A 24885-nucleotide genomic window follows, 5' to 3' on the forward strand; every position below is an offset into this window, starting at 1 on the left:
AAGAGACTCTTGATGGTAGAGAACAAACTGAGGGCTGCTGGAGGGGTGTGGGTGGGGGATGGGCTAGATGGGTGATGGGCATTAAGGAGGGCATTTGTTGAGATGAGCACTGGGTGTCGGATGTAGGTGATGGATCACTGGGTTCTACTCTTGAAACCAATATTGCCCTGTATGTTAACTAACTAGAATTTATATAAAAATTTGAAAAAGAAAAAAAAAAAAAAAAGAACTTTGTCAGATCCCTATCTTAAGCCATTGTAGCAAGATAAGATTCAGAGGAATTAACAAATCAAATAGAAAGCCATGAAACATAGGGTGAGTGAAGAAAACAGAGGCAAATGCTTAATCACATGGTGGGACAGGACAGGATGAGCAGAGGCCAGGGAGGGCAGACAGGTCTCAGGAGCACCTACGTGGGAAAGCTCCATCAACAATATTAAAAAGAAACTAAACTGCAAAATACACACGAGACGGGCCTGCCGGGTGCACGTGCAGCAGGAAGGAACAACAGGCCCCCCCATCAGCAAAGCTGGCCAAGGACGCGAGCACCCCGTGGACGGAAGGCAGTGAGGAGGAGAAAGCCACAGGGCCTTTGCCTTTCTCTGTGCTGGCGTCTTCGAAACCTGTGGACCTGCCTGAACTGCTGTATTAATAGTAGGAAAACTTGAGACCTCATCCAAAACCATCATCCTGTGCGTTTTCTCAAATGTTTTCTAAACTAAATTCTAGGTTACAATTATTTGTCCGCAGCTAACTTCCTCGTGACGGCGTTTGAAGAACGGTACTTTCGAAAGACCGTGGGTCTGAGAAGTACCTTGTACCACACATGCACACACGCAGAACTGACAAGGCACAGAGCTGTCAAAACATCACCAAACTGACATCAACCATGCGGTAAGACCTGAAAAAATATTAATTAATGTCAACTGCCCGGAAGAGAAAACCCAACATGTACTAGAACACTGTGCATTACTCGTTAGGAGGAGAGGACCTGATCAAAACCTAGAACCCTTCTCTCTAAAGGATACCTTTGCACAATGACGAAAGGTTTTCTGCTTGTTAAAAATATTAACAACTCAAATCCATCCATTCCTCTATTTCAAGTCACTGATTACTGCGCTCAGATCTGTAGCAAGAACCGAAGGCAGGAGCAGCTGTGATTCCTGAAATCCAACTAGAACTTCCTGACCCTGGTCTTGCCACCCGCAAACTCCACCTGAGCAGAGAAGATTTCCGGGCCTAGGCTCTGCAGGACGGTGGATACTTTTTATTCACGGATGACTCTGGGAGCGCCTCACGTGATCTGACCTTCCAGCAGGACCCATACCTGGCCCTGTGGGACCTCGTCCTTCTTGTCTCTGTCCATCATGGGGATGGGCTGTATTCCCAGCTTCTTCATCTCGTCACCCTAAGATAAACAGGGAAAGCCAAGATTGCTCAACTTACCAACGGTCACAAAGTTCTGACATTAACGAGTTCCCTTTATGCATTAATTTCCTTCAAAATGGATAACGCTTCTGGCTACTGATCCACGCAAGTGTCAAAACAAAAACTTAACGTATCATTGTTTGGCGTCTATCCTGATGCTGTCTGTGCCGGTTCCGCTGTGTGCGAGTTAGTGACAGGTACGACAAGAGGAGCAGAGTAACCAGGGAGGCCCAGTGATGGCCAACAGAGCCTGGGACAGACCTCGCGGCCTTCTCCTCACTTACGTTTCAAGGGAGTCTTCGTGTGTGTTGAACTGGACGGAGCGAGGCTCTAGAGAGAAATGCTGTATATCAAGAATAAACATGAGCCTGCTAGAACGGTGTAACTGGCTGTAAGCATGGCAAAGGTTATAATCACAGATGTTTATATTGAAGGCTGAGTGTGTCGCAGCCTCTGGGGTAGGTAACTTGTGGCTATTCTTTCATTCAACCTTCATGGAATACTAGGGAGTTAGAAATTATTGTCCCCGTTTTATAGATTTTAAAAATTCTTTCCCTCTTTTTTAGTTATTTGTTAAAGACCATTAAAATCTTTCTTAATACATCCCAACTTTTTCCTTACTACCCATGTCCCTCACATTTCTTAATTATTCGATTATTTTCATTATTTCGCAATCATGCTTACGTTTAGAAGTCAGATGCACAGAACTAAGACCATCCTAGATTTGCTAAGGTCCAGAAATAAATGTCTATGACCCTCATGAAGATTTCCAGGTACAGGACAAAGGAAGCTGTCCTAACAACATGAAGGCACGTGAGCACAGCTTTTGCGATAGTGTGGTCGCTTTTAAATGTTAACGTCAGGGGTTCTCAAACTTTTGCGTTTTCCGTCCTGAGTGAGTGAAGCTAGCCAGGCCTCTTGCTTGAGGATACCACAAGTGCAGTACGTGAACAGATCTCGACTAAACAATGACCTGACTATGTACTGTACTCCCAGACCAGGATAAATGCTAACCAGGAAAACAACAGTGTGTTGTGGAGGGTACACAACGGGGACCGTCCCTAGAGCAAGGCCTGCCCAGGAAGGCTGCAGAGGGCAGGGCGGGGCCGGGGAAGCCGCCCTGGGTGGCGACGAGAGGGCCTTGGGTCAGGGAGTCCAGACAGGTTGAGACGTGGAATAGTCTGGAGGGGCAGTGGTCCGTGTAGATGAAGTCCGTGCTTTCGGTCTTTATCACAACGGCACGCGGGGGCAGACTGCAAACAGCGCTAACGTGGCCACTAGCCCGCAGATGGGGCAGCTGAGGCACGGGGCTAGGTGGGGGGCTGGCCTGAGGCTTCATCCCCAAGTACAAAAGCAGGATTTTCATCTCAAGCAGCAGGACATCAACAACCACACTCTGAGTCACTGCTATTCTGACTCCAAGCGAAAAGCCAAGGACTCCGGTTAGAACGCTGCGGTAATTTGGGCGCAGGGCGGCCAAGTCCTGGAGCGGGGAGGCGTGGTGGGTGCTGGGCAGAGAGTGGACCTAGCGAACCCCAGGGAGGTCAACAGGCAAGACGCAGCGACATCCGTCTCCTCTCATGGACTGCGAGGTCCGTGAAGACGGCGTCCCTGGGCACACTGGGAGCTTGGTCAATCTCTCTGCACCGTTTCATCAGTGCAGAATAGAGAGGGAAAAAAATCTACATAACACATCTGTCACATTTAATTCGTGTTTTAGAATCCAAATATAGTTATTAAAGTATGGGTTATATCAGTTAAATAAAATTATCTGCAAAACAATAAGCTAGCTTTAGACCAGTTTCCTTATGTGGTATTTACCGAATGTACCTCACGTGAGAGTGTGTATGCATAATGTGTAAGGCATTCTGGAAAAATAACGCAAGTATAATCAGCTCGAGTCCTGCGGTCCTCACGCAGCAAAAATTTTTCTCTTTGCCGTCATGAAAACAATTTAATGTCATAAATCGTTTCTACTAAATTTTCAACTGAATGGTTTTCTGGTTTTTACTTTTTACAACCATTCTTTCATACGGGTGAGGCCTAAGGTTTGAATCACCAACTACCAAACTCTCCGCCCTTCAAATTTAATTTTACTTCTTCCAACCAAATGAGGTACCCGAAGATTTAGTTTCACTCCCCCCCCACCTCACTGTAATCTTTGAATATGCAGCGGCCTAGCTTTTGTGGATTCATTTGAACAAGAGAATATTCCACTTACTCGTGGACAATTCAGAAAGAAAACGGAGAAATAAAACATTGATATTTTGATCAGAAATAAAAATTTCTGATAATTTAGATCATCCAGTCAAGAAAAGGTATGAACTAAAGTAATTTCCATGGTTGTTTCACGTATCAGGAGTTTTAGGAGTTAAAAGCACACATGCTCTGTAGAACTCCTAATTTGCAGCTGAATTAACTATCTGGTATATTCGCAGAAACTCGTACGTCTCTGGTACAAGAGAATTATCTCCCAAATTTCCAAGTGCGGACACATACAGCATGTGACACTGAGGGACTCACAAAGGGCTGTACGTCTGCGCAAATGTCTTTGAATCTGTGCAGAAATGCTAATTCCTCTACTGCACGTGATTGACAACGGTTTTCCGAAGGAACCAGCACCCAGAGCAACTAAGATATTGTTACTTAAAATACCCGCACGTTTACGTTCTCGTCCAATTTGTTCTCATTTTCGCGTTCATATAAAAAGCGAAAACATACCTCAGCCCAGAATTCTGCATATATATCGTTTGCTGTCAGTTTTGTAACCGGCCACAGTTTTGTTACGGAACAAAGATCACAGGCAGTCATCATCAAACCAATGACACGGTCTCTGGAACACAGGAACATAAAACGGGTCAGCGTGGCGTGGGCAAGACAGGCTAGAAAGACGTCTGCATTTGCAGGAAAAAGAGGCTTTAAGCAGGCATTCCTTCGCGACGCGGAGGAGGGAGCTGACGGTACAAAGCCAGCAGGCAGGGACGTAAGTGCAACGAAAGCGCGGTGTTAGCCCAACTGGAAGGGCATCGGTCACCTCGGTCACCGGCCGCGGGAAGGATTCTGTGCGTGTCCCTGCTGCCTGGGTACCACGGCTGAAACCAGAGAGGATACAGGCATGTACCTACACCCTAAGTCCTCTACTGCGCTTATACTGGGCCAGATTCACACCTTCCACGGAGTTCTGGAATCGCACGGGACAAAGAAACCTTGAAGAAAACAATCTACCCCGATCCTCTTGTTTCTGGAAGAGAAACGTGAGGTGCGAAGAAGTGAAGCGAGGTCCCCAAGGCGCGAGCAGCTGGAGACCAGGCCACAGCGGACACGGGTCTGTCCCCCGAGTCTGGGCTGGGCGGCGGGGGGGCTGTCACCGGGTGCTGTGCGGACCCCGACCTCCGCGGCCTCGCACCCACACTCTGACTGCCCTTTTCCAAATATGGGTTGGTTTCATCCTTCCTCTCGAAGAAAAAGAAAACACTGCTTAAAGCCTTCCAGCGGACGTCCGCCCTGTAATTTTAAGGGATGTGGCGTAGAGACGTGTGTTCGCCCTGAAGGAAATCTACACCTACGGTCACCCCAACTGCTAATGAGGAAGGAATTTTCATATGCCGACTTTAACTTTTGTGAAGCAAATTACCTAAGTTTGAGAAGGCGAATGATGAAGAAAGATACAAAACTGTGTAGCGGGTGAGATGTGGCCATTGCCAGCTCAGTGCAATGAGTCTTTGGGATCCGTGGCACCTAAAGGCTGCCTGCTTGTGGCTCACAGATGGTCCCCTTCGGGGAGCACAGTCCTGCCCTGGGTCCAGAGCCCATGTCGACCAGGGCGCACGGCACCAACACCTATCCGTCACTTTGGCAGAGTTTCCGATCTAGTGGTACCCGTTGGTATGATTCCTGGATGTCTGGGGGCCCCTGCTTTGTCTGTGACCTGCGTCTGGGATGCTGATCACTCACGACGTTCCTTAATTTCCCATCAGCCACTTCCTTTAGGCCATTTGCCTCAGTAACGATCTCTTCTACCATTTTACTTTTCATAAGAACACGTCTCTACTGGGGCAGAACGAGTAACTTTAAAAACGTTGATGAGGCTTCTGTGTATCCTTCCTGTGACCCCAAACAGATGCCATGTAAAGTTCCAAACCCCTTAATGTGATCAGGAAACTCCCCATTTTCTTGATGAGCTAGTTTCCTAATCATTTTGCGGTTTCAAGGAAGAATATTTCTGGATTTGGGCTTCTAAACGGGTGAGTTTATTATCTGCTTATTCAACGGGGAAGTTCATTAAACAGAAATAGAACATGAAATAAACCGATTATTCTGTTTCATAAGATTGAAATAATCCAATCTCATTCAATCTGTATTCACATATATATATCTCAACATTTCCTTCTCTTGGCTAAATATTCTAATAGGCTTTGTCTCAAAAAAGATTTTCTAGCTCATAAATCTATGAAACAAGGCATGTTAACAGAACCGGGCACTGTAAAACACAAGGAACCAATTTTCTCCCTGGAAAGGATTTCACGGATAGCGTTGGTACTCTTAGGGTTGAAAAGATTACGACCCAGTTGTCATTTAGATGTTACTGTCAAAACAACTTAGACAAAACAACTTAACAGTAGTTATTTTACTGTTAAGTAAATAAAGTAAATAAATAAATAAATAACAGATTACAATTTTTTTTATTAAATGCCTTTAATAAGTAAAATTACTTATTTTCCATTTTCAGTGACAAATCAGACGTTCACGGTTGTCTGGAAATATTAATGTAAAATGGAATCGTTTTATTTCTTTCTACGAGTGGGATATAGGCCCAATGGGGATAGATGATTGATTCATAATGCATTCTAACAACCAACTGTCAAAGGGGTGGGGGTCACGGTTAAGTGTACTAATGATGCGACCTTACATAACCTAGCCACCGAAAGCAACAACGAGGTCAACGCAATGTCACAGATGATTCCGTGGTAAGTAATCTCAGGGGGTTTGACTACATTTATTTACTCCCAACATTCTGAATGTCTCTATGGATCAGGCCCAGTTCTAGTAATGAACTGAGTAGACCCTGCTCTTCTAGAACTAACATTCTAACAGGGAAAAGCAGAAAACCATGTCGAACATTGCGCTGAACAGGTTTGTAAAAAGTGTTTTGAGAGGCAAAACCACGAAGCTCCGTGAGAGAGTCCCGAGAGAGATGAACAGGCATGCAAGTCCTGATGTGTCACGAACAAGTGTGGTGTGTTTGAGGAACAAACGACAAGCCGGTATGGTGCACATTGGGTGCCGCCCGGTATGGACACAAGGTGGGAGAGCGTTGTTCCAAGTCAGAAGGTCAGACTGTGGAGGATGTGAGCAGGGGGGTGACACGGTCCAGGTTGTGGAGAGATCGCTGTGGACAATCACGCACACAACCGCAGGGGCCAGGGCAGATGGGGACAGACCGTTGAGGAGGACACCACAGCGGTCCAATGACAGCAGCATGACTCGATGGCAGGAGTGGACACAGGGAAGGGAGAGGAGGAGGGCTCCGGATATCCGCCTCTCACCAGGGGACACATTCGTCTTCTCGGAGCCATCCTAACCTGAAAATTCTCTTCCCACAGCGGAAGATCACAGGACCACAGAACTCCACACAGGTGGGTTACTGATGGGCAGAAAGGAAGCCCCAGCTCTCCCATACTGCTCCCCCGAGCGTCCTCCGACCCCCCGTTCTCTATAAAGTTCATCAGTCAAGGATGATGAATGATGTCCTATTGAAGACAAGTAGAAACGCACAGCTGGACCAGATGAAACAGAATTAACTTTATAAAAGAGTTCAGGTAGAGACATGACGAAATATAAAGAATGAATTCTCTATGGGGGCCTGGGGAGCTCAGTCGGGTGAGCATCTTTGGCTCAGGTCACGATCTCATGGACTGTGAATTCAAGCCCCGCGTCGGGCTCTGTGCTGACAGCTCAGAGTCTGGAGCCTGCTTCGGATTCTGTGTCTTCCTCTCTCTCTGCTCCTCCCCTGCTCACTCTCTCTCTCTTTAAATTTAAATAAACTTGGGGCGCCTGGGGGGCTCAATCGGGTGAGCATCTTCGGCTCAGGTCATGATCTCACGGTCTGTGAGTTCGAGCCCCACATTGGGCTTTTTGTGCTGACAGCTCGGAGACTGGAGCCTGCTTCGGATTCTGTGTCTTTGTCTCTCTCTGCCCCTTCCCTGCTTGTGCTCTCTCTCTCTCCCTCTCTCAAAAACAAATAAACATTTAAAAAAATTATAAAAAAAATGAATTCTCATATGGTTATTATTACATTTCCTTATTTGTGTTAATATCTGGAATTCAAGAAGAATGAATGGCTCGTTCAATTTCCATACCGAGCTGGGAACGGTAGACTCAGTGTCTCCAACTCCCTACCATCACTGCTCCCTAGGCTCTGACCTCATTCCAGTCTCCCAAATATCCACTAACATCTTAACAGTCAAATAACAGACACACAATGAAGTTTATTTAAAAACATACTTCCAGGGGCGCCTGGGTGGCTCAGTCGGTTAGGCGTCCGACTTCAGCCAGGTCACGATCTCGCGGTCCGTGAGTTTGAGCCCCGCATCGGGCTCTGGGCTGATGGCTCAGAGCCTGGAGCCTGTTTCCGATTCTGTGTCTCCCTCTCTCTCTGCCCCTCCCCCGTTCATGCTCTGTCTCTCTCTGTCCCCAAAAAAATAAACGTTGAAAAAAAAAAAACATACTTCCAGCTTATGGGCTACACACATTAAACTCACAGAGAGAAAAATAGCTTTGGAGAAGCATCCTTTTTAAAGACTCTGCAGAGAACCCCTGGCCACTGTGAGTATGGAACAGCTGGCAAGGGAGGCTCCGGTCCTTTGGACCACAGCAGTGCTGACGGCTGGGATCAGGGAAGGGAACAGTTCATGTTTCTTTGGAACAGGAATTACTCAAGCAAGAAAATTAGGAGTGAGATATGAAAAACGGCAAAATTTGGAGATGGCACCTGTTCATTCTGTTCAATGCCCAGCTGAGCGATTTCTGCCGCGGAGGTGAACTCCACCGGCAGCCTGTAGCCCCCGCTGCAGGAACAGCGTCCGGGTGTAGCCGGTGCCCTCTCGGGAGCGTTGGGAGCAAGGCCAGGTCAGTGACAAGGAGGGCTGATGAAACAGACATCTAGTCACAGGGAAGTGACATCTGTGGGAACCCAAGAGGAACAGGGGGCTTTAGGGAACAGCCCATGAGGGCCGCAGCAGCCACGAGGGCGGTTCGGACCCTGCACGAAAAGCCACTGGGACTGCACGCTAGGCCTGCCATCTCTAAGGACAGCACAGAGTGGCTCCACTCGAACAAGTTCTTACATACACCGATACAAAATGCCCATAAAGAGATCTATGAAACGCCACCAAAGCCACATCAGATGTGGGAATATTTCATGTACCAACAATTCTAAACTGGACGAAAAGCTTACCCATCACTACACGTATCCCACGGGCTGCTTCTATGAGCTTATCCACTCCTAATCCCCTCAGAAATGACATTTGATCTCATCTGCCGGGTTAAAGACCATTATATATATATATATATATATATATATATATATATATATACACACACACACACACACACACACACACACACATATATTTTTTTTTTTTTTTTGAGAAAGAGAAAGAGAGCACACAAGCAGGAAGAGGGGCAGAGACAGGAGAGAGAATCCCAAGCAGGCTCTGCGAGTGTGGCTCGATCCCATGACTGTGAGTTCACGACTTGAGCTGATATTAAGGGTCAGATGCTTAACCGACTGAGCCACCCAGGCACCCCTGGCCTATTCTAGAGCTTCATAAAAATGTTTTCACATAGTACAGCCTATTTCGCTCAACAAAGTATTTGTGTGACTCATTCATGCTGTTGCATGAATCGGCAGTTCCTAATTTTTTTTTTTTTTTTATTGCTGGATAGAACAGTACTCCATTGTATAAATGTCACAAAGTGACTCTCCATGCACCTGTTGTTGGAATTTGGGTTCCTTCCAGTTTAGATATATCATGAATAAGGCTGCTGTAAACATTTGTGTCTGAGTCTCTGTGTGAACAATAAGCTTTTATTTCTCTTGAGTAACCTAAGAGGGGAATCACAAAGAAACACACATTTAGTTTTATAACAAACTTCCAAAGTTCTTTCCAAAGCAGCTGTACGTTTTACCCCCCCCACAACCAGTATATTATTTTAGCAGCTCCATATCGTTGCCAACAGCTGGGTATCGTTGATCTTTTTAATGTGGCCAGTCTAGTGAATGTGTAGTGGCATATCATGGTATTAACTTGGTTTTCCTTACATCTAAATATGTTGAGCAAAATTTATGTTCTTAGTGGGGGTTGGGCCTGGAAAAATCTTTCTATTGCAAGCACTAAAAAAAGGGGGAAAAAAAGAACGATAGATGATACAAGAAAGGAGAGAAAAGGGAATCATATAAAATAATCAATTAAAGCTACAAAAGGTGGGAAAAGAGTGGAAGACAAAAATAGGAACAAAAAACAACTGTGAGGAATAGAAAACAGTAATAAGTATGACACATATTAATGCAACCGTGTCAATAATTACTTTAAATGTCAGTGGTCTAAATATACCAATTAAAACAGGTCATCAGAGTAGACCAAAAAACAAGACCCAACCAGACCATATGTTGTCTACAAAAAACTCAGATTAAATATAAAGACACATATAGATTAAAAGTCAATGAAAGGAGAAAGATACCAGGGAACATTATTCATAAGAAAATGGGAACAGCTATATCAATTTCAGACAGAACAGACTTCAGAGCATGGAAAGTTATCAGCAATAAAAAGGAGCATTTTATAATAATAAAGGGGTCAGTTCTCCACACAGAGAAGGAAACAGTCAACAACACTAAAAGGCAACTGACGGAACGGGAGAAGATATTTTTTTTTTTAATTTTTTTTTTCAACGTTTTTTATTTATTTTTTGGGACAGAGAGAGACAGAGCATGAACGGGGGAGGGGCAGAGAGAGAGGGAGACACAGAATCGGAAACAGGCTCCAGGCTCCGAGCCATCAGCCCAGAGCCCGACGCGGGGCTCGAACTCCCGGACCGCGAGATCGTGACCTGGCTGAAGTCGGACGCTTAACCGACTGCGCCACCCAGGCGCCCCGGGAGAAGATATTTGCAAACAACCTATCTGATAAAGGGTTAGTATCCAAAATCTATAAAGAACTTCTCAAACTCAACACCCAAAAAACAAACAACCCAGTTAAGAAATGAACAGAAGACACTGCAAAGACATTTTCCAAGGAAGACATCCAGATGGTTAACGGAGACATGAAAAGATGCTCAACGTCACTCATCATCAGGGAAACAAATCAAAACCACAACGAGATACCGCCTCACACCAGTCAGAATGGCTAAAATTAACAACACAAGAAACAACAGGTGTTGCCAGGATGTGGAGAAAGGGGAACCCCTCTTGCACTGCTGGTGGGAATGCGAACTGGGGCAGCCACTCTGGAAAACAGTACGAAGGTTCCTCAAAAAGTTAAAAATAAAATTACCCTATGACCCAGCAACTGTGCTACTAGGTATTTACTCAAAGGATACAAAAATACAGATTCAAAGTGGTACCTGCACCCCAATGTTTAGAGCAGCATTATCAACAACAGCCAATCTCGGGAGAGAGCCCAAATGTCCACTGACTGATGAACAGATAAAGAAGACGTGTTATATGCATACAATGGATACAATGGAATATTACTCACCCACCAAAAAAAGAGAACGAAATCTTGTCATTTGCAAGGACGTGGATGGAGACAGAATGTATTATGCTAAGCGAAATAAGTCAATCAGAGAAAGACAAATATCATATGATTTCACTCGTATGTGGAATTTGAGAAACAAAACAGATGACCATATGGGAAGGGTGGGGAGAGAAGAAAAGGAAACAAGCCATAAGAGATGCTTAACAACAGAGAACAAACTGAGGGGTGACAGAGGAAGGTCGGTGGGAGACGGGCTAAATGGGTGATGGGTATTAAGAAGGGCGCTTGTGATGAGCAGCACTGGGTGTTATATGAAGTGATGAACCAATGATTTCTGCTTCTGAAACCGATATTGCACTGTACACATTGACTAAAAAAAGTAAAAAAAAAACTTAAAAAAGAAAAAAAATGATAGAACTGCTAAGGACAAATAGATAAATCCACTATTATATATGGAGACTTCAGATTATATCTGGAGACTCAGAAATGGGCAGATCCGGTGAGGGCACGTGAGTATTCAATAACTTCATCAAACCACTGGATATAATTGACATCTGTAGGCTACTTTATCTAACAACTGTAGAAAACACATTCTTGTCAAACTCACTTGGAACATTCACCAAGACAGACTGTTTTCCAAGCCACAGAATACACCTTAACAAATTTAAAAGAATACAAATCATGCAGGGCATGCTCTTAGACAACAATGGAATTAACGACTTATCTAGCTATAGCTACCAGTGACAGAAAAATAGCTGGAAAAATCCCCCATGTGCCTGGAGATTAAATAAAGCACTTTGAAATAACACTCAGATCCTAGGAGAAATCAAGAAAAAATTTGAAATGTTTATGACTAAATGAAAATGAAAACACAGCTTACGCAACTTCTGGGGCGCAGGGAAAGAAGTGTTTGGAGAGAAATTGATAACACTGAATACGTGCACACTTTAATGAAGATAAAGTAAAAACATCTAAGCTTCTACTTCAGGAAACTAGAAAAAGAAGAGCAAAGTAAATCCAAATCCAAATGAAGCAGAAAAAAAGAAGTAAGAATTAGAGCAGAAATCAATGAACTTGCAAACAGGAAATCAATAGAGAAAATCAACCAAATCAAAAGCTGGGTTCTCTGAAAAGATCAATAAAAATAAGCCTCTCTAGCCAGTCTAACTTACAACAACAACAACAACAACAACAACAAACCAAAGAGGTAATTTGTACTAGGAATTTGTATCTCATTCTCAGAAATGGGAGAGTGAATGTCACTATGGATTCTACGGCCACTAAAAGGACAATGAAGGGAATACTCTCAGCAACCCTATGCCCACAAATTTGATAACGTGGATGATATGGACCAATGTCTTGAATTTGCCAAAACAAACACAAGAAGAAATAGATAATCCAAACAGGCCGATATCTATTAAAGAAGTTGAATCAATAATTAACAACCTTCCAAAACAGAAACACCAGACCCAGATGGATTCAGATGGTGAATCCGACCAAATATTTAAGGAAGAAATTATACTAATTTTCTATAATCTCTTTCAGAGGACAGAAGCAGAGGAAACATGTCCTAACACATTCCATGAGGCCAGCATCACCCTAATACAAAACTGTGCAAAGACATTACAAGGAAACTACAGAATGGTACCTCTCATGAGTATAAATGCAAAAATCCTCTATATGACATTAGCAAATCTAACACTGTATAAAAAGAATTATATACCATCCCAAGGATGAGTTATTCCAGGTATGTAAATAAATTTCAGTACTCAAAAATCAATTAATGTAATCCATCATACCAACAGACTAAAAAGAAAAATCACAGTATCCTGTCAGTAGATGCAGTAAAAATATTTGACAGAATCCAACAGTCATTCATGAGCTAAGCACGAGGGTTGCAGGGACTGTCTTAACTTGATAAATATCTACAAAAAACCTATAGTCAACATCATACTTAATGGTGGGAAACTCAAAGCTTTCTGACTAAGATCAGGAACAAGGCAAGAATGTTCTCTTTCACTACACTTTTCAGTACTGTACTAGAAGTCCTTGCTAATGCAATAAGACAAGAAAAAGAAATGATATACTGTTTAAGAAAGAAGGACTAAAACTGTCTTTGTTTACACATGGTATGACTGTCAATGTAGAAAGTTTGAAAGAATCAATAAAACCATTTCTGGAACTAATAAATTATTACAGCAAGGTCACAGGATACAAAGTTAACATAGCAAAGGCAATCATTTCCTATATACCAGCAAAGAACAAGTGACATTTGAAATTAAAAACACATTACTGTTTACATTAGAATCACCTACAAAATGAAATACATGTTCATAGGGAGAAGCAAAAGCCCCAGGAGAGCCAACATAATATGCACATATTATGGAAGCCAACATAATATGGAAGTCGGAGGACAGATACTACCTGACTTCAGTATTTACTATAAAGCTACAGTAATCAAGAAAATGAGGTCGTGGAGAAAGAATAAACAAACGTATCAACGGAACAGAGAGCCCAAAACAGATCCACATAAATATAGGAAAATCATCTGTGACAGAGGCAAAAGCAATACAGTGGAACAAAGTAGTCTTTTCAACAAAGGGTGTTGGAAAAACTGGACATCCACTTGCAAAAAAAAAAAAAAAAAAAAAAAAAGAATCTAGACACAGACCTTAAACTCTTCACCAAAAATTGACTTAAAATGGATCATAGACGTAAATGTAAAATACAAACCCAAAATACTCCTATACGGATACCAAAGAATAATCTTCTACTATATTGAAGCTCTCTTCTACTGCTGGCATTACACTTTGTAAACACCTGGTACTCAGTAAGTGTTGGGATACAGATGGAAAGGCTGAGGTCAACCACTGTGCCTGAAAGTACTGCGTGCCTAGCCCTTGAGGACTGGCTGATGGGGAGTTCTCCCAGCTTCTGACTCCTGGTTGTGCTGCACAAGCCCCTGGCCGAGCCTCCACCCCCATGTGGCATCAGTTGATCTCCTGTCCTCTACGGCAGAGCTTGTTTTTTTTTTCTTGCTGTACCCTCCCCCCATTCTGCGACTTCCTCCATGCTGTCCGTCTGTCTTTCTGCTGCTGCAAGTGTTTGCTCTGGCCTAGCAACACCAAGAACAGAAAACTATTCAGTTCTAGGCACGTGTACAAATTCTTCACCTTCCCAATAGCCTGGCCAGTTTCTTCCTACCAGGACGCAGTGAGTCTCCGTCTCAGGATTTCTTGAGATTGGCGAGCTGAAGGCTCTTGCTCTTCTCTCAACGGCACCGGCCAGCTCTGATGACGTCCTCACTGAAGGGGCAGGCAACCATGGGATTCCAAGGGCTCCAAGGAACAGGAATGGAACAGAAGGAAGAAGGCCTCTTCTGCTGAAGCTCAAAGGCTCCCACCCTGCATACGGGCCCATGTGCCCGCACGTGCCCAGCTTGAGTCAGGACACTAAGCTCACCTTGCCCCATTGGTTTGGGTGTTAGTTCACGGCAGCTCTGATTAGACAAGATCAAACCATACAGTTTTTGATTCCATGTAATGCTATAGTGAAAATGAGCTTAAAACTGCTTTCTACTATGGTCATTATGACTCTCTTACCTTCCCTTCTCCATGAAACCTTTCATGAGTCATGGCTGGAGAATCTCACTATAACCCACTGTCCCAAGAAGCCGAAAGTTACGATTCCTGGGGTTTCTTTCCCCAGCAATGAACCCAGTCCTCCCTGCAGGACTCTTACCCCTGATCCAAGGTTAGAACATCCGGTAGGCCATGGCCTGGTAGGAGACGTTCCCTTACCTAATTGCTACCTATCCAAGAAGGAAGACAGGTGTCTGGTGTAAATTTACCTGGGTGGGGATGAGACAGGACAAGGCAGCCAAACAGGCCCAAAAGGTGTCTGTCCCCTACCCAGGAAGCCTCAGGGAAGTCTCCAGGCCTGGGCAGGGTCTTCCCTCCCCAAACTCAAATCTGTCTGCCCCCAGGGTCAGTTGGGCTCTTTTGAGTGGAGAAGACAGAAAAATCGCTTAGGCCTCTGTATTCATCTGTCAGCGTTGCTGCAACAAAGCACCACAGACTTGGTGGCTGAAACAACACAGCACTGTCTCACAGTTCTGGAGGCCAGAAGTCCAAGATCAAGATGTCTGCAAGGTGGGCTCCTTGTGGGGACCATGAGGGAAGGATCTGTTCCAGACCGCTCTTCTTGGCTTGCAGGTGGCCATCTTCTCCCTGTGTCTTCACACAGTCTTCCGCCATGTCTGTATCTCAATTTCTTCTTCTAAAGATCTCAGTCATACAGGATTAAGATCTACCTCTACGGCCTCATTTTGTCTACCTCTTTCAAGACTGTATCTTCAAATGCTGCCACATTCTGGGAATTAGGATTTCAACACAGGAGTTTTTTTTGGGGGGGGAGGGGGGTGGGGCGGGGGACACAATTCAGCCCATGGCAGTACCTAGAACAAAATTTTATTTTGAGGATGTTCCTGGTCTGGAGCTGAGCTGGGCCAATGTGGATGGCTGTTCCCGTCTCAATCTCTCTCAACCTTCCCATTCCCTCAGATGAAGTCCAACATCCCTTTGTCTCTCTATAGAATCTGCATTGGGCAGAAGTAGGGCAAGCGGCTGTCTTGTCCTTTGTTGCATATCCAGCACCTGGTCCAGGCTTGGCGCATTCACATGGTGTGGCTTGACTTTTGACTTCCTTAAAGGTTGTTTTGAAAATTATAAGTTCTTAACATGATAAAGTCCAATCTATCATTTGAAGATTAGTGTTTTTGTCTTGTTTCTTCCAGCTTCATTGAGATATGATTGACAAATAAAAGTTGTATATATTTAGGTTGTACAACATGGTGATTTGATACACGTATACACTGTGAAATGATTACCACAATCAATTAACACATCCTTCAGCGCAGTTACGTTTGTGTGTATAAGAACATTTAAGATCTACTCTCTTAGCAAAATTACAAGTATAAAATACAGTATTATTAACTATAATCACCATGCTATACCTTAGATCCCCAGACATTTTTCATCTTACAACTGAAAGCATGTACCTTCTGAACAACATCTCTGAAGGTTAGTGCTTTTTGTGTGCCAAGGAATCTCTGCCTACCCAAGGTCATGAAGGCTTTCTCTTGTTTTATTCTAGAGATTTTATAAGTTTAGCTTTTACATTTAAGTCTATCATCCAACTGAAAACTCAGTAACTCAAGAGCCGTTTGTTGAAAAGACTATCTGTTCCTCCATTGAATTATTGACACCTCGGTTGAAAATCAACAGGCTACATAGTATGCCTTCTGTAACCTGTTCCCTGTTCCACCAATTTATTTGTCTACCCTAACACCAATATACACTGTCTTGATTACTAGTACTTTATAGTAAACCTTGAAAGCAGGTAGTGTTAAGTCCTCCATTTGGGCTTTCGCTTTGTCAAAGTTGTCTGGACTCTTCTAGACCTTCTGTATTTCTATCTAAACTTGAGGTGAGCTTGTCAATGTCTACAAAAAAGCCTGATAGGGCTTCAACTGGGATTGCATTTTTGGAGGAGTATTTGCAGAGAATTGGCACCTTAGCAATACTGACTTTTGCAATTCATAATCATGACACATCAGTCTAGCCATATAGTGCTCTTTCTCTCAAAAATGTTCTGCATTTTTAGTATAGAGATTTATATATCATGTTAAATCTATTCAAGTGTTTTTTTTAATGACATAGCAAGTAGAAGTGTTTTATTAGCTTCAGTTTCCAATTGATAGTTATTCATATATAAAAATAAATGATTTTTTTTAAATGTTGACCATATATCCCTGTAAACTTGCTAAATTCACTTATTAAGTCTAGCAGACTTATTGGAGATTCCTTACGATTTTATTTTTAGTAGATGATGGCACGTGATTTACAAATAAGAACAGATTTATTTTTTCCCTTCAACTCTTAGGCCTTTAATTCCTTTTCTCACTGTAATGCACTGGCTAGGACTCCCAGCTCAAAGTAGACTAGAAGTGATCATGGTGGGCATCCTTCATTTGCTTCTAGACTTGAGGAAAAATCCTTATATACCAGTATCATCATACTGGGTATAGTGTTTTGAAGATGCTCTTTAAGAAATTAAATAAGATCCCTTATATTCCTCGTTTGCTTAGATATTCCCCCCATTAATAAGGGTTTTGTCAAATGCTTTTTCTACAATCTTTTGAAATGATCATATAGTTTCTTCTTTATTTTGAATATTCCTGTGAATTATATTAGCAAACGCTATTCCTGAGATAAAATTCACTTGTTATGTTTTATTATGTTTTTTGTGACTGAATTTGTTAGACTTTGTTATAAATTTTACATCTGTGTCTATGAAGAATATTGATCTTTAATTTACTATTTTTTTCCCTTTCTTTCAATGTTTATTTATTTTTGAGAGAGAGTGTTAGCAGGGGAGGGCAGAGAGAGAGACACAAATCTGAAAGAGACTCCAGGCTCTAAGCTGCGCAGAGCCTGACGCAGGGCTCGAACTCAGGAATGGCGAGATCATGACCTCAGCCGAAGTCAGAAGCTTAACCGACTGAGCCACCCAGGCGCCCCTTTGATTTTTCTGTAATGTGCTTGTCAGATGTTGGTATCAGGATTATGCAGGCTTCATAAAATAAGGTGGTTACAATTCCCTTCTTCATAAACATTTTGTGTAAGATTGATATTCTTTCTTCCACAAATGTTTGACAGAATTCACAAGCGAAACCATGAGAGAGCCACAGAGGTTGTGGTCCCAAATCTGGATTCATATTTCCCTCATATCCTTAGTGACCTATGGACCAAGGTCAAAACAGAAACAGAAACCACCCTAAAAAATGCTTAAAGGCACGAATCCATAAGTTTAGAGTGATCCATGAAGAATTTAATTGGCTACTAGAGTAACAGTCAATTATCTTCAGAGAAAGGTAACAGAATTCAGAAAGATAACACAGCATATTATCCACAATGTAGTAAATAAATAAATCTTTAAAAAAATTGGAAAATGTACTCCATGATCTGGAGAAAAAATAGTCAACAAAAAAGGTTCATAGAAAACTCAGATGGTGAAAGTGTGAAGAATTTGTAAATAACTGATATGTCAAAGAATCTTCAGAAAAATGTGTATTTGAGTACAAAGGGTGAAGACATAAGGAATTTTCAGAGACACATAAAAGCTACAAAAATGAACCCAAAAGAAATCTCAGAACTGAAAAGCACACTATATAAGCCAAATAAACTAAAATACACCACTGGATGGAGTTAACAACAGACTGGGAAGAACCCTGGAAAGGATCAGTGGAATTAAAGACACAGACCAACCAATTAACCCACACAGAGGGACAGAGAAGAGAAAGACTCAAACCACAATGCAGAGTTTTAGCAGCCTCTAAGATCGCATTAAGCGATCTCTCACATGCATAATGGGAGCTGCAGGGAAAAAAGTGATAAATGGGGCAGAAAAAATATTTGAAGAAATGTAACGGTGGAAAGTCGTCTACGTGTCACTGAAATCGGCAGCCCACAGTCCCAGATGGCTCAGTGGAAGGACCTCAAGCAGGACCAGGAGCCAGAGGAAATCTTAAGAGCAGCCAGAACAAAAAGACATGTCATACACAGAAGAATAACCATTAAAATGACCACTGACTTCTCATCAGGAAAAAAAAATGAAGGCCAGGAGACAACTGAACATTTTTATTTAAAAAAAAAATTTTTTTTCTTTGTTCAATGTTTTTATTTATTTTTGGGACAGAGAGAGACAGAGCATGAACGGGGGAGGGGCAGAGAGAGAGGGAGACACAGAATCGGAAACAGGCTCCAGGCTCCGAGCCATCAGCCCAGAGCCCGACGCGGGGCTCGAACTCACGGACCGCGAGATCGTGACCTGGCTGAAGTCGGACGCTGAACCGACTGCGCCACCCAGGCGCCCCTATGAACATTTTTAAAATGCTAAAAGAAAATCTGTCAACTTAGAATTGTCAGTGCTACAAAAATCTCTGAAAAGTAAAGCCAAAATAAAGGTTTTTTTCAGATAAACAAAGGCTGAAAGAAACTGCTGTCAACACATACTTTAAGAAATGTTAAAGGAACTTCTCTAGACTAAAACAAGATGATACCAGATAGAAATCTGGAACTGCTCAAATAAATGCAAAGCACTGGAAACAGTGTGTGTGTGTGTATATATATATATATATATATATATATATATATATATATATGGGAAAATATGACAGATTATTTTTCTTTCTTTTTAACTCTTTAATAACCAATTGACTATTTAATTGAAAATGTTAGCAACCTATCTGGGATACAGAACAAATGTATCAGTGTAATACTTAGCAACAGCATAAAAGACAAAAAGGGGTATAAGTGGGTTGCTTTTTAAGGTTTTTACATTATACAGAAATGGAATGATAGAAATTCAAAGACCCTGATAAAAACAAAGACTGTAAATTCAAGAGCAACCACTTAAAACATAAAGAGGTGTAACGATAAAAGCCAGTTAGAAGGGGCACCTGGGTGGCTCAGTCAGTGAAGCGTCCGACTTCGGCTCAGGTCATGATCTTGAGGTTCGTGGGTTCGAGCCCCACCTCGGGCTCTGTGCTGACGGCTCAGACTGGAGCCTGCTTCGGATTCTGTGTCTCCCCCTCTCCCTGCCCCTCCCCTGCTCATGCTCTGTCTCTCTTTGTCCCTTGATAGTAAATAAACGTTAAACTCAAGGCAGCTAACTCAAGGCAGGAGAGGAGGGACAAAGAACAAAGTGTTCAAGAGAAAACAAGCAAGGTAATGAGACGACCACACACACAGTAACTTTAAATGCAGACAGACTGAACGGTCCATTGTGAAGTTAGTAATTTCGGGCCTCAACTACTGCTGGGAACAAGACACACTGTACATAACGAGACAGGGAGGATGACAGTACAGGGGCGGAAAAGAGTAAAACGGGAAGCATACAGAAGCTGGGGTGGCTCGTAACACAGAAGACCTCAAAGCAAGAAGTATTACAGACAAAAAGAGAACTGATTCCACCCTGATAAGAGGGCAAATCACCAAGAACACACAACAAACATAAATGTGTAAGCACCTAATAAAGTTTCTAAACACATGACGTGAAATTGAGAAATATACAGACATTCATAACTTTATGGAGACCGGAAGTTGTATTTCCAGTTAAAAATGGGGGAAGAAACATTCATAGGTGATAAAAATCTGTAAAACGACTGTATAAATTTGACCAAGAAACCGACAAGACCTGTGTAGACAAACTATAAAATGTGGTCAGTATTAAAGACTCATGCCAATGTCTTTGAAGGCAATATACTTACATTTATAAACACAGCCACAATCAAAATGCCAACGTGGATATTTTTAACTGACAGCAGGATATTTTTTTCTTTCTAAGTATTCACAATGAGGGGGATAAAAGTCATGATGTCTATGATTTACATTCAAGTGGCACATTGCAAAAGAAAGGTAAAAATATATGGTCAAATGTCAACAAGTTTTGAATGCAGGAAGTGGGTATAAATTGCAGACTTTGAATATAATTTCTACTTCTTTGGAAGTCTGCAAATTTTTTCATAAAAATGTTAAAGATGCATTTATTAACTAACAATTTCAACAAAGTTTTTGGAAGGTAAATGGAAGATGAAGATTATCTTACCGGGCATGTATGATAAATTTCAACATAGTTACAGTGATCAAAACGGTATGATCACAGTTGAGGATTAGATAATTAGCATTTAAATGATTTAAGGAATCCAAACAATTATTCAAGTTTATATGAGAACTTCAACCAGTGGAAGAATGAATTAATTAAACGGTATTGATTCAACCCACCGGGAATAAATAAAAGACATAACTTCAGAAGAACTAAGATCGAACTATGAAAGACAAAATCATAAAAATATATGAATAGAATTTTAAGTACTATTTATATTACTGTGAGGACGGGGGAGGCCATTTGAAGCAAGACAGAAAACCAGATTTGATAAAAACAAATGAAAGATTTGGCCTCATGGAATTAAATTTCTTTATGGTCAGAAGAATTTCCGAATAGAATTTTTGAAAATGACCTAAAGAAAATGTTCGTGACATAGAGAAACTTTTAGTATCCTTAATAATATATATAATGCAAACCGATTTATAAAAAAGTAAGCAATTCAACAAAAAATACAAAAGTTCTGAGCACACACATACATAGAAGTAGGAACAATAAATAGTCAACAAAAAATGAAATGATCTTTAATGCAGTGAGCTATCAGAAAATGGCATTATTTAATGAGCAACGTTTTTCACCCATATGTTAGGACGAGAGTGAGTTTCTATAATCCTTTTAGAAAATGTATTATGTTCACAAATTTCTAGCACCATGCACTACACAACACATATTTTTAAAGGACCACTAGGTCGGGGCGCCTGGGTGGCTCAGTCAGTTAAGCGGCCAACTTTGGCTCAGGTCATGATCTCGCGGTCTGTGGGTTCGAGCCGCGTGTTGGGCTCTGTGCTGACAGCTCAGAGCCTGGAGCCTGTTTTGGATTCTGTGTCTCCCTCTCTCTGACCTTCCCCCATTCATGCTCTGTCTCTCTCTGTCTCAAAAATAAATAAACGTTAAAAAAAATTTTTTTAAATAAATAAATAAAGGACCACTAGGTAACACTAACTAAGCAAGTTTATTGCAGCTTTATTTGTACTGCAAAACTAGAAATGTCTAACCATCAATATAGTCTAACCATCAATATAGGTAAAGGTTTAACAAGCCTTTATGTAGTACTCTATACTACAAGATGTTACATATATTTGTGTGTATATGTGTATATACATATGTATATACATATATACATATGTATACACACACACACACACACACACACACACACACACACACACACACACAAAGTGCCTGGGATGATATTATGCCAAATAGACTGTTGGCATGGAGTGCAGAAGAACAGAATATTCTTCTTCTAGCAAACCGTAAGAGACTCTTAACTATAGAGAACAAACTGAGGGTTGGTGGAAGAATGGGCTAAATGGGTGATGGGCAGGGTCCCCTGGGTGGCTCAGTCGGTTGGGCATCTGACTTCGGCTCAGGTCATGATCTCGCGGTTTGTGAGTTCGAGCCCCGCGTCGGGCTCTGTGCTGACAGCTGGGAGCCCGGAGCCTGCTTCGGATTCTGTGTCTCCCTCTCTCTGCTCCTCCCCAACTCATGCTCTCTCTTGATCACACTATGTTAACTAACTAGAATTTAAATAAAAATTTGAACAGAAATACAAAGAACATTCTTCTTACATATACTTCTGCCCTTGTTGAACTGTTAAGGCAAACATGCATTACCTTTAAAATTATTAACTGCCCCCAAATTATTTAATCTTCTACAACTAGACAGTATACACCACTAAGACACACACATATGCACTAAGCACAAAAAATAATATTTGCAATTAGATTTTTTAATTCTCTATTTTATAATACTTATTATTGTAACCATTTTGCTAAAAATATATACAAGAAACTTGGTATTAATTACACGGTTCTTACTTATAACCTAAAAAAAAAAGACATACGCACATGGGTTTGGGTAAGCCGAAGACTACCTTCCTGCAGGGTAATATTTTCCCCATCTTATCACCGCTATAAGAAAGAACTATGAACAAACACCTGTTCCTACAAGAGCTGCACACAAAGCCCGTTGCAGGTTCAGAGACACGATCGTTGTAGATCACAGGCGTCCCTCGGGCTGCAGGTGGAAGACGTTTGTGCTGGGAAGAACCTTTGTGGCCCTTCATGACACACTGATCCCTTCCATGATGCCGGGAGGGCCCTGACAGTGTGTTCAGACTGCCTGAGGGGAAAATAAGATGTCTCTCTTTTCTTGAAACAAGGTTCCCCAGATTGTGTAAGTTTCAGGCTCCACAAAATCCGGATCTGCCTGTTTGAAGGCGGACTGAACCACCCACAACTGTGGCTTACCCAAAGGAATGGACAGCATTATATCCTGTGTATATAATATTCTTGAAGAGGGCAACTTTTATCCATAGTCATTAGTAGACTTCGTGTTTTGTGTTTGTGGTACCTGAGTGGATGGCTTCTAAAACCCTTCAGACTCCTCCAGAAAGAAATGTTCCGATCAGTCCTTAACGCATCACGGAGGAAAAACGAAAGCACCCGGACAAAGAGAATACAGACCCAAGTTCAGCAGGACTAGAAGAGATCGCTAAATGGATGTCCACAAATCTCAGATAAAGACGGCATCGCTTAAGATGGCCTTGGTCACACACGGAAATGGCAAAGGGAAAGTCTTAGCGATAAAAGCTGGCAGTCACACCTCCCAAGTGACAAGCAGGAAGGTTAGCCAGCGGACCGAGGTCTAATGTACAGCCGGTGGCCAGCTTCACAGTGAACACACGTCAGGTATTTCTGAATCCACCGGGCAAGAGACACCTTCTCAGAAAAAATAATTTCCGACTAATTTCGCTGGCTGCATTAGAGCATTTTAAGTAATCTAACCCCTCTTGTGACTCCATGTCCGAAATGCGCTTCCGGATTGCCACTCGGCTTCCCAAGTGATCTGACCACACCGAATGCCCATATTCTGATGCCGGTAACTAGAATACACGTTTGTAGATCAGTAAAACGGAATCCCGGTTTTATACGTCAATCACATTGGCTGGGCCAAGATGATCTGGTTTCTGAAAAATGAATCCATTTTCATCAGAGTTTGAATCTGTGAAGCCCAAGACTGAAAACCCTGGACTGAAATAAATTCAAGGAGAGGCCTCTTGGCGAGCACCCGTTCCTGGGTGAGCAGTTGAAATCGCAATTCATATTTTAATTATCCCCACCGTGGACTCAGCAATTGTGTCAGACAAGGAAATATGCAAAGTTAGCATAAAGTGCACGTGACCCAAAAAGAAAACACACAATTTCTTTTACATTTCTGCTTTCAAATACAAACGTATGCTAAACTGCATTTCTGTTTTTAAGGATAGGCTCATTCCAGGTAATACTTCCTAGGCTTCTAAACTTTGAAAAATTATTTTTACCTATGTGATTGATTATTGAGGTTTAGCGATCCGGTCTGGTACATCTCCTCCAGCTGCTTCCTGTTTCCAAAGTACAAAGCAAGGTCTGTGGCAATGATGGCTTTACGGATGATCTCAAGCACCTGTTCGTATTCACTGGAGCTGAGGGTGGAGAAGATATTGTGCCCTTCCAGCTATGGAAAAAAACACAAAGAAACACCACCAATAGGAAGCACAAGCTCTCATCTCACGACACGTCCCCGTCCCGTCACGTGAAACAACACAGTTTGGCCAGTGGCATCTGGCACACAAATGACACGTTTGGGGGAAACAAAAGAACAGTTTGTAATGATGAAGGAAATCAACGTTGCGATTTCTCTTTAGGCTACAAAACCCAAGCTACCGCGTAAATGCATCCTTTAACGACCGTAACATCATTCGCTACCACAAAATCCCAGGGATTCGAATACATACCTTGGTGTTGGATAGTTCTAGTAAGTAATTCAAGGACTAGAAAATGCATTTAAGTAAGAGACATTTCTTCTTAAACTAATGCAAGCCTTTGGTCATTTTTTATATTATACTGGAAATTAATGGGCTTAAAAAGTCACGTGTATCTTCGTCCACTTCAAGTCTCATGAACAGTAAACACTTTTTCCATATCCTAAA

At 42.2% G+C, this 24885-nt stretch overlaps 1 protein-coding gene across 6 annotated transcripts in view; it reads right to left on the reverse strand.

The window, feature by feature from the left end:
- The window catches only part of PDE10A (phosphodiesterase 10A), a 619063-nt gene that overhangs the window by 10668 nt on the left and 583510 nt on the right, over nucleotides 1-24885 (reverse strand). For all 6 annotated transcript variants that reach the window (XM_023254564.2, XM_045058341.1, XM_045058340.1 and 3 more), the window contains 3 exons: nucleotides 24238-24410; nucleotides 4150-4261; nucleotides 1328-1408 (listed from right to left, as the gene is read on the reverse strand). In XM_023254564.2, coding sequence (XP_023110332.1) covers nucleotides 1328-1408; nucleotides 4150-4261; nucleotides 24238-24410 — 366 coding nt within the window. The remainder of the gene's footprint in view (nucleotides 1-1327; nucleotides 1409-4149; nucleotides 4262-24237; nucleotides 24411-24885) is intronic.

The sequence above is a fragment of the Felis catus genome, chromosome B2 (genome assembly GCF_018350175.1).
Source record: "Felis catus isolate Fca126 chromosome B2, F.catus_Fca126_mat1.0, whole genome shotgun sequence".
Taxonomy (NCBI): Eukaryota; Metazoa; Chordata; class Mammalia; order Carnivora; family Felidae; genus Felis; species Felis catus.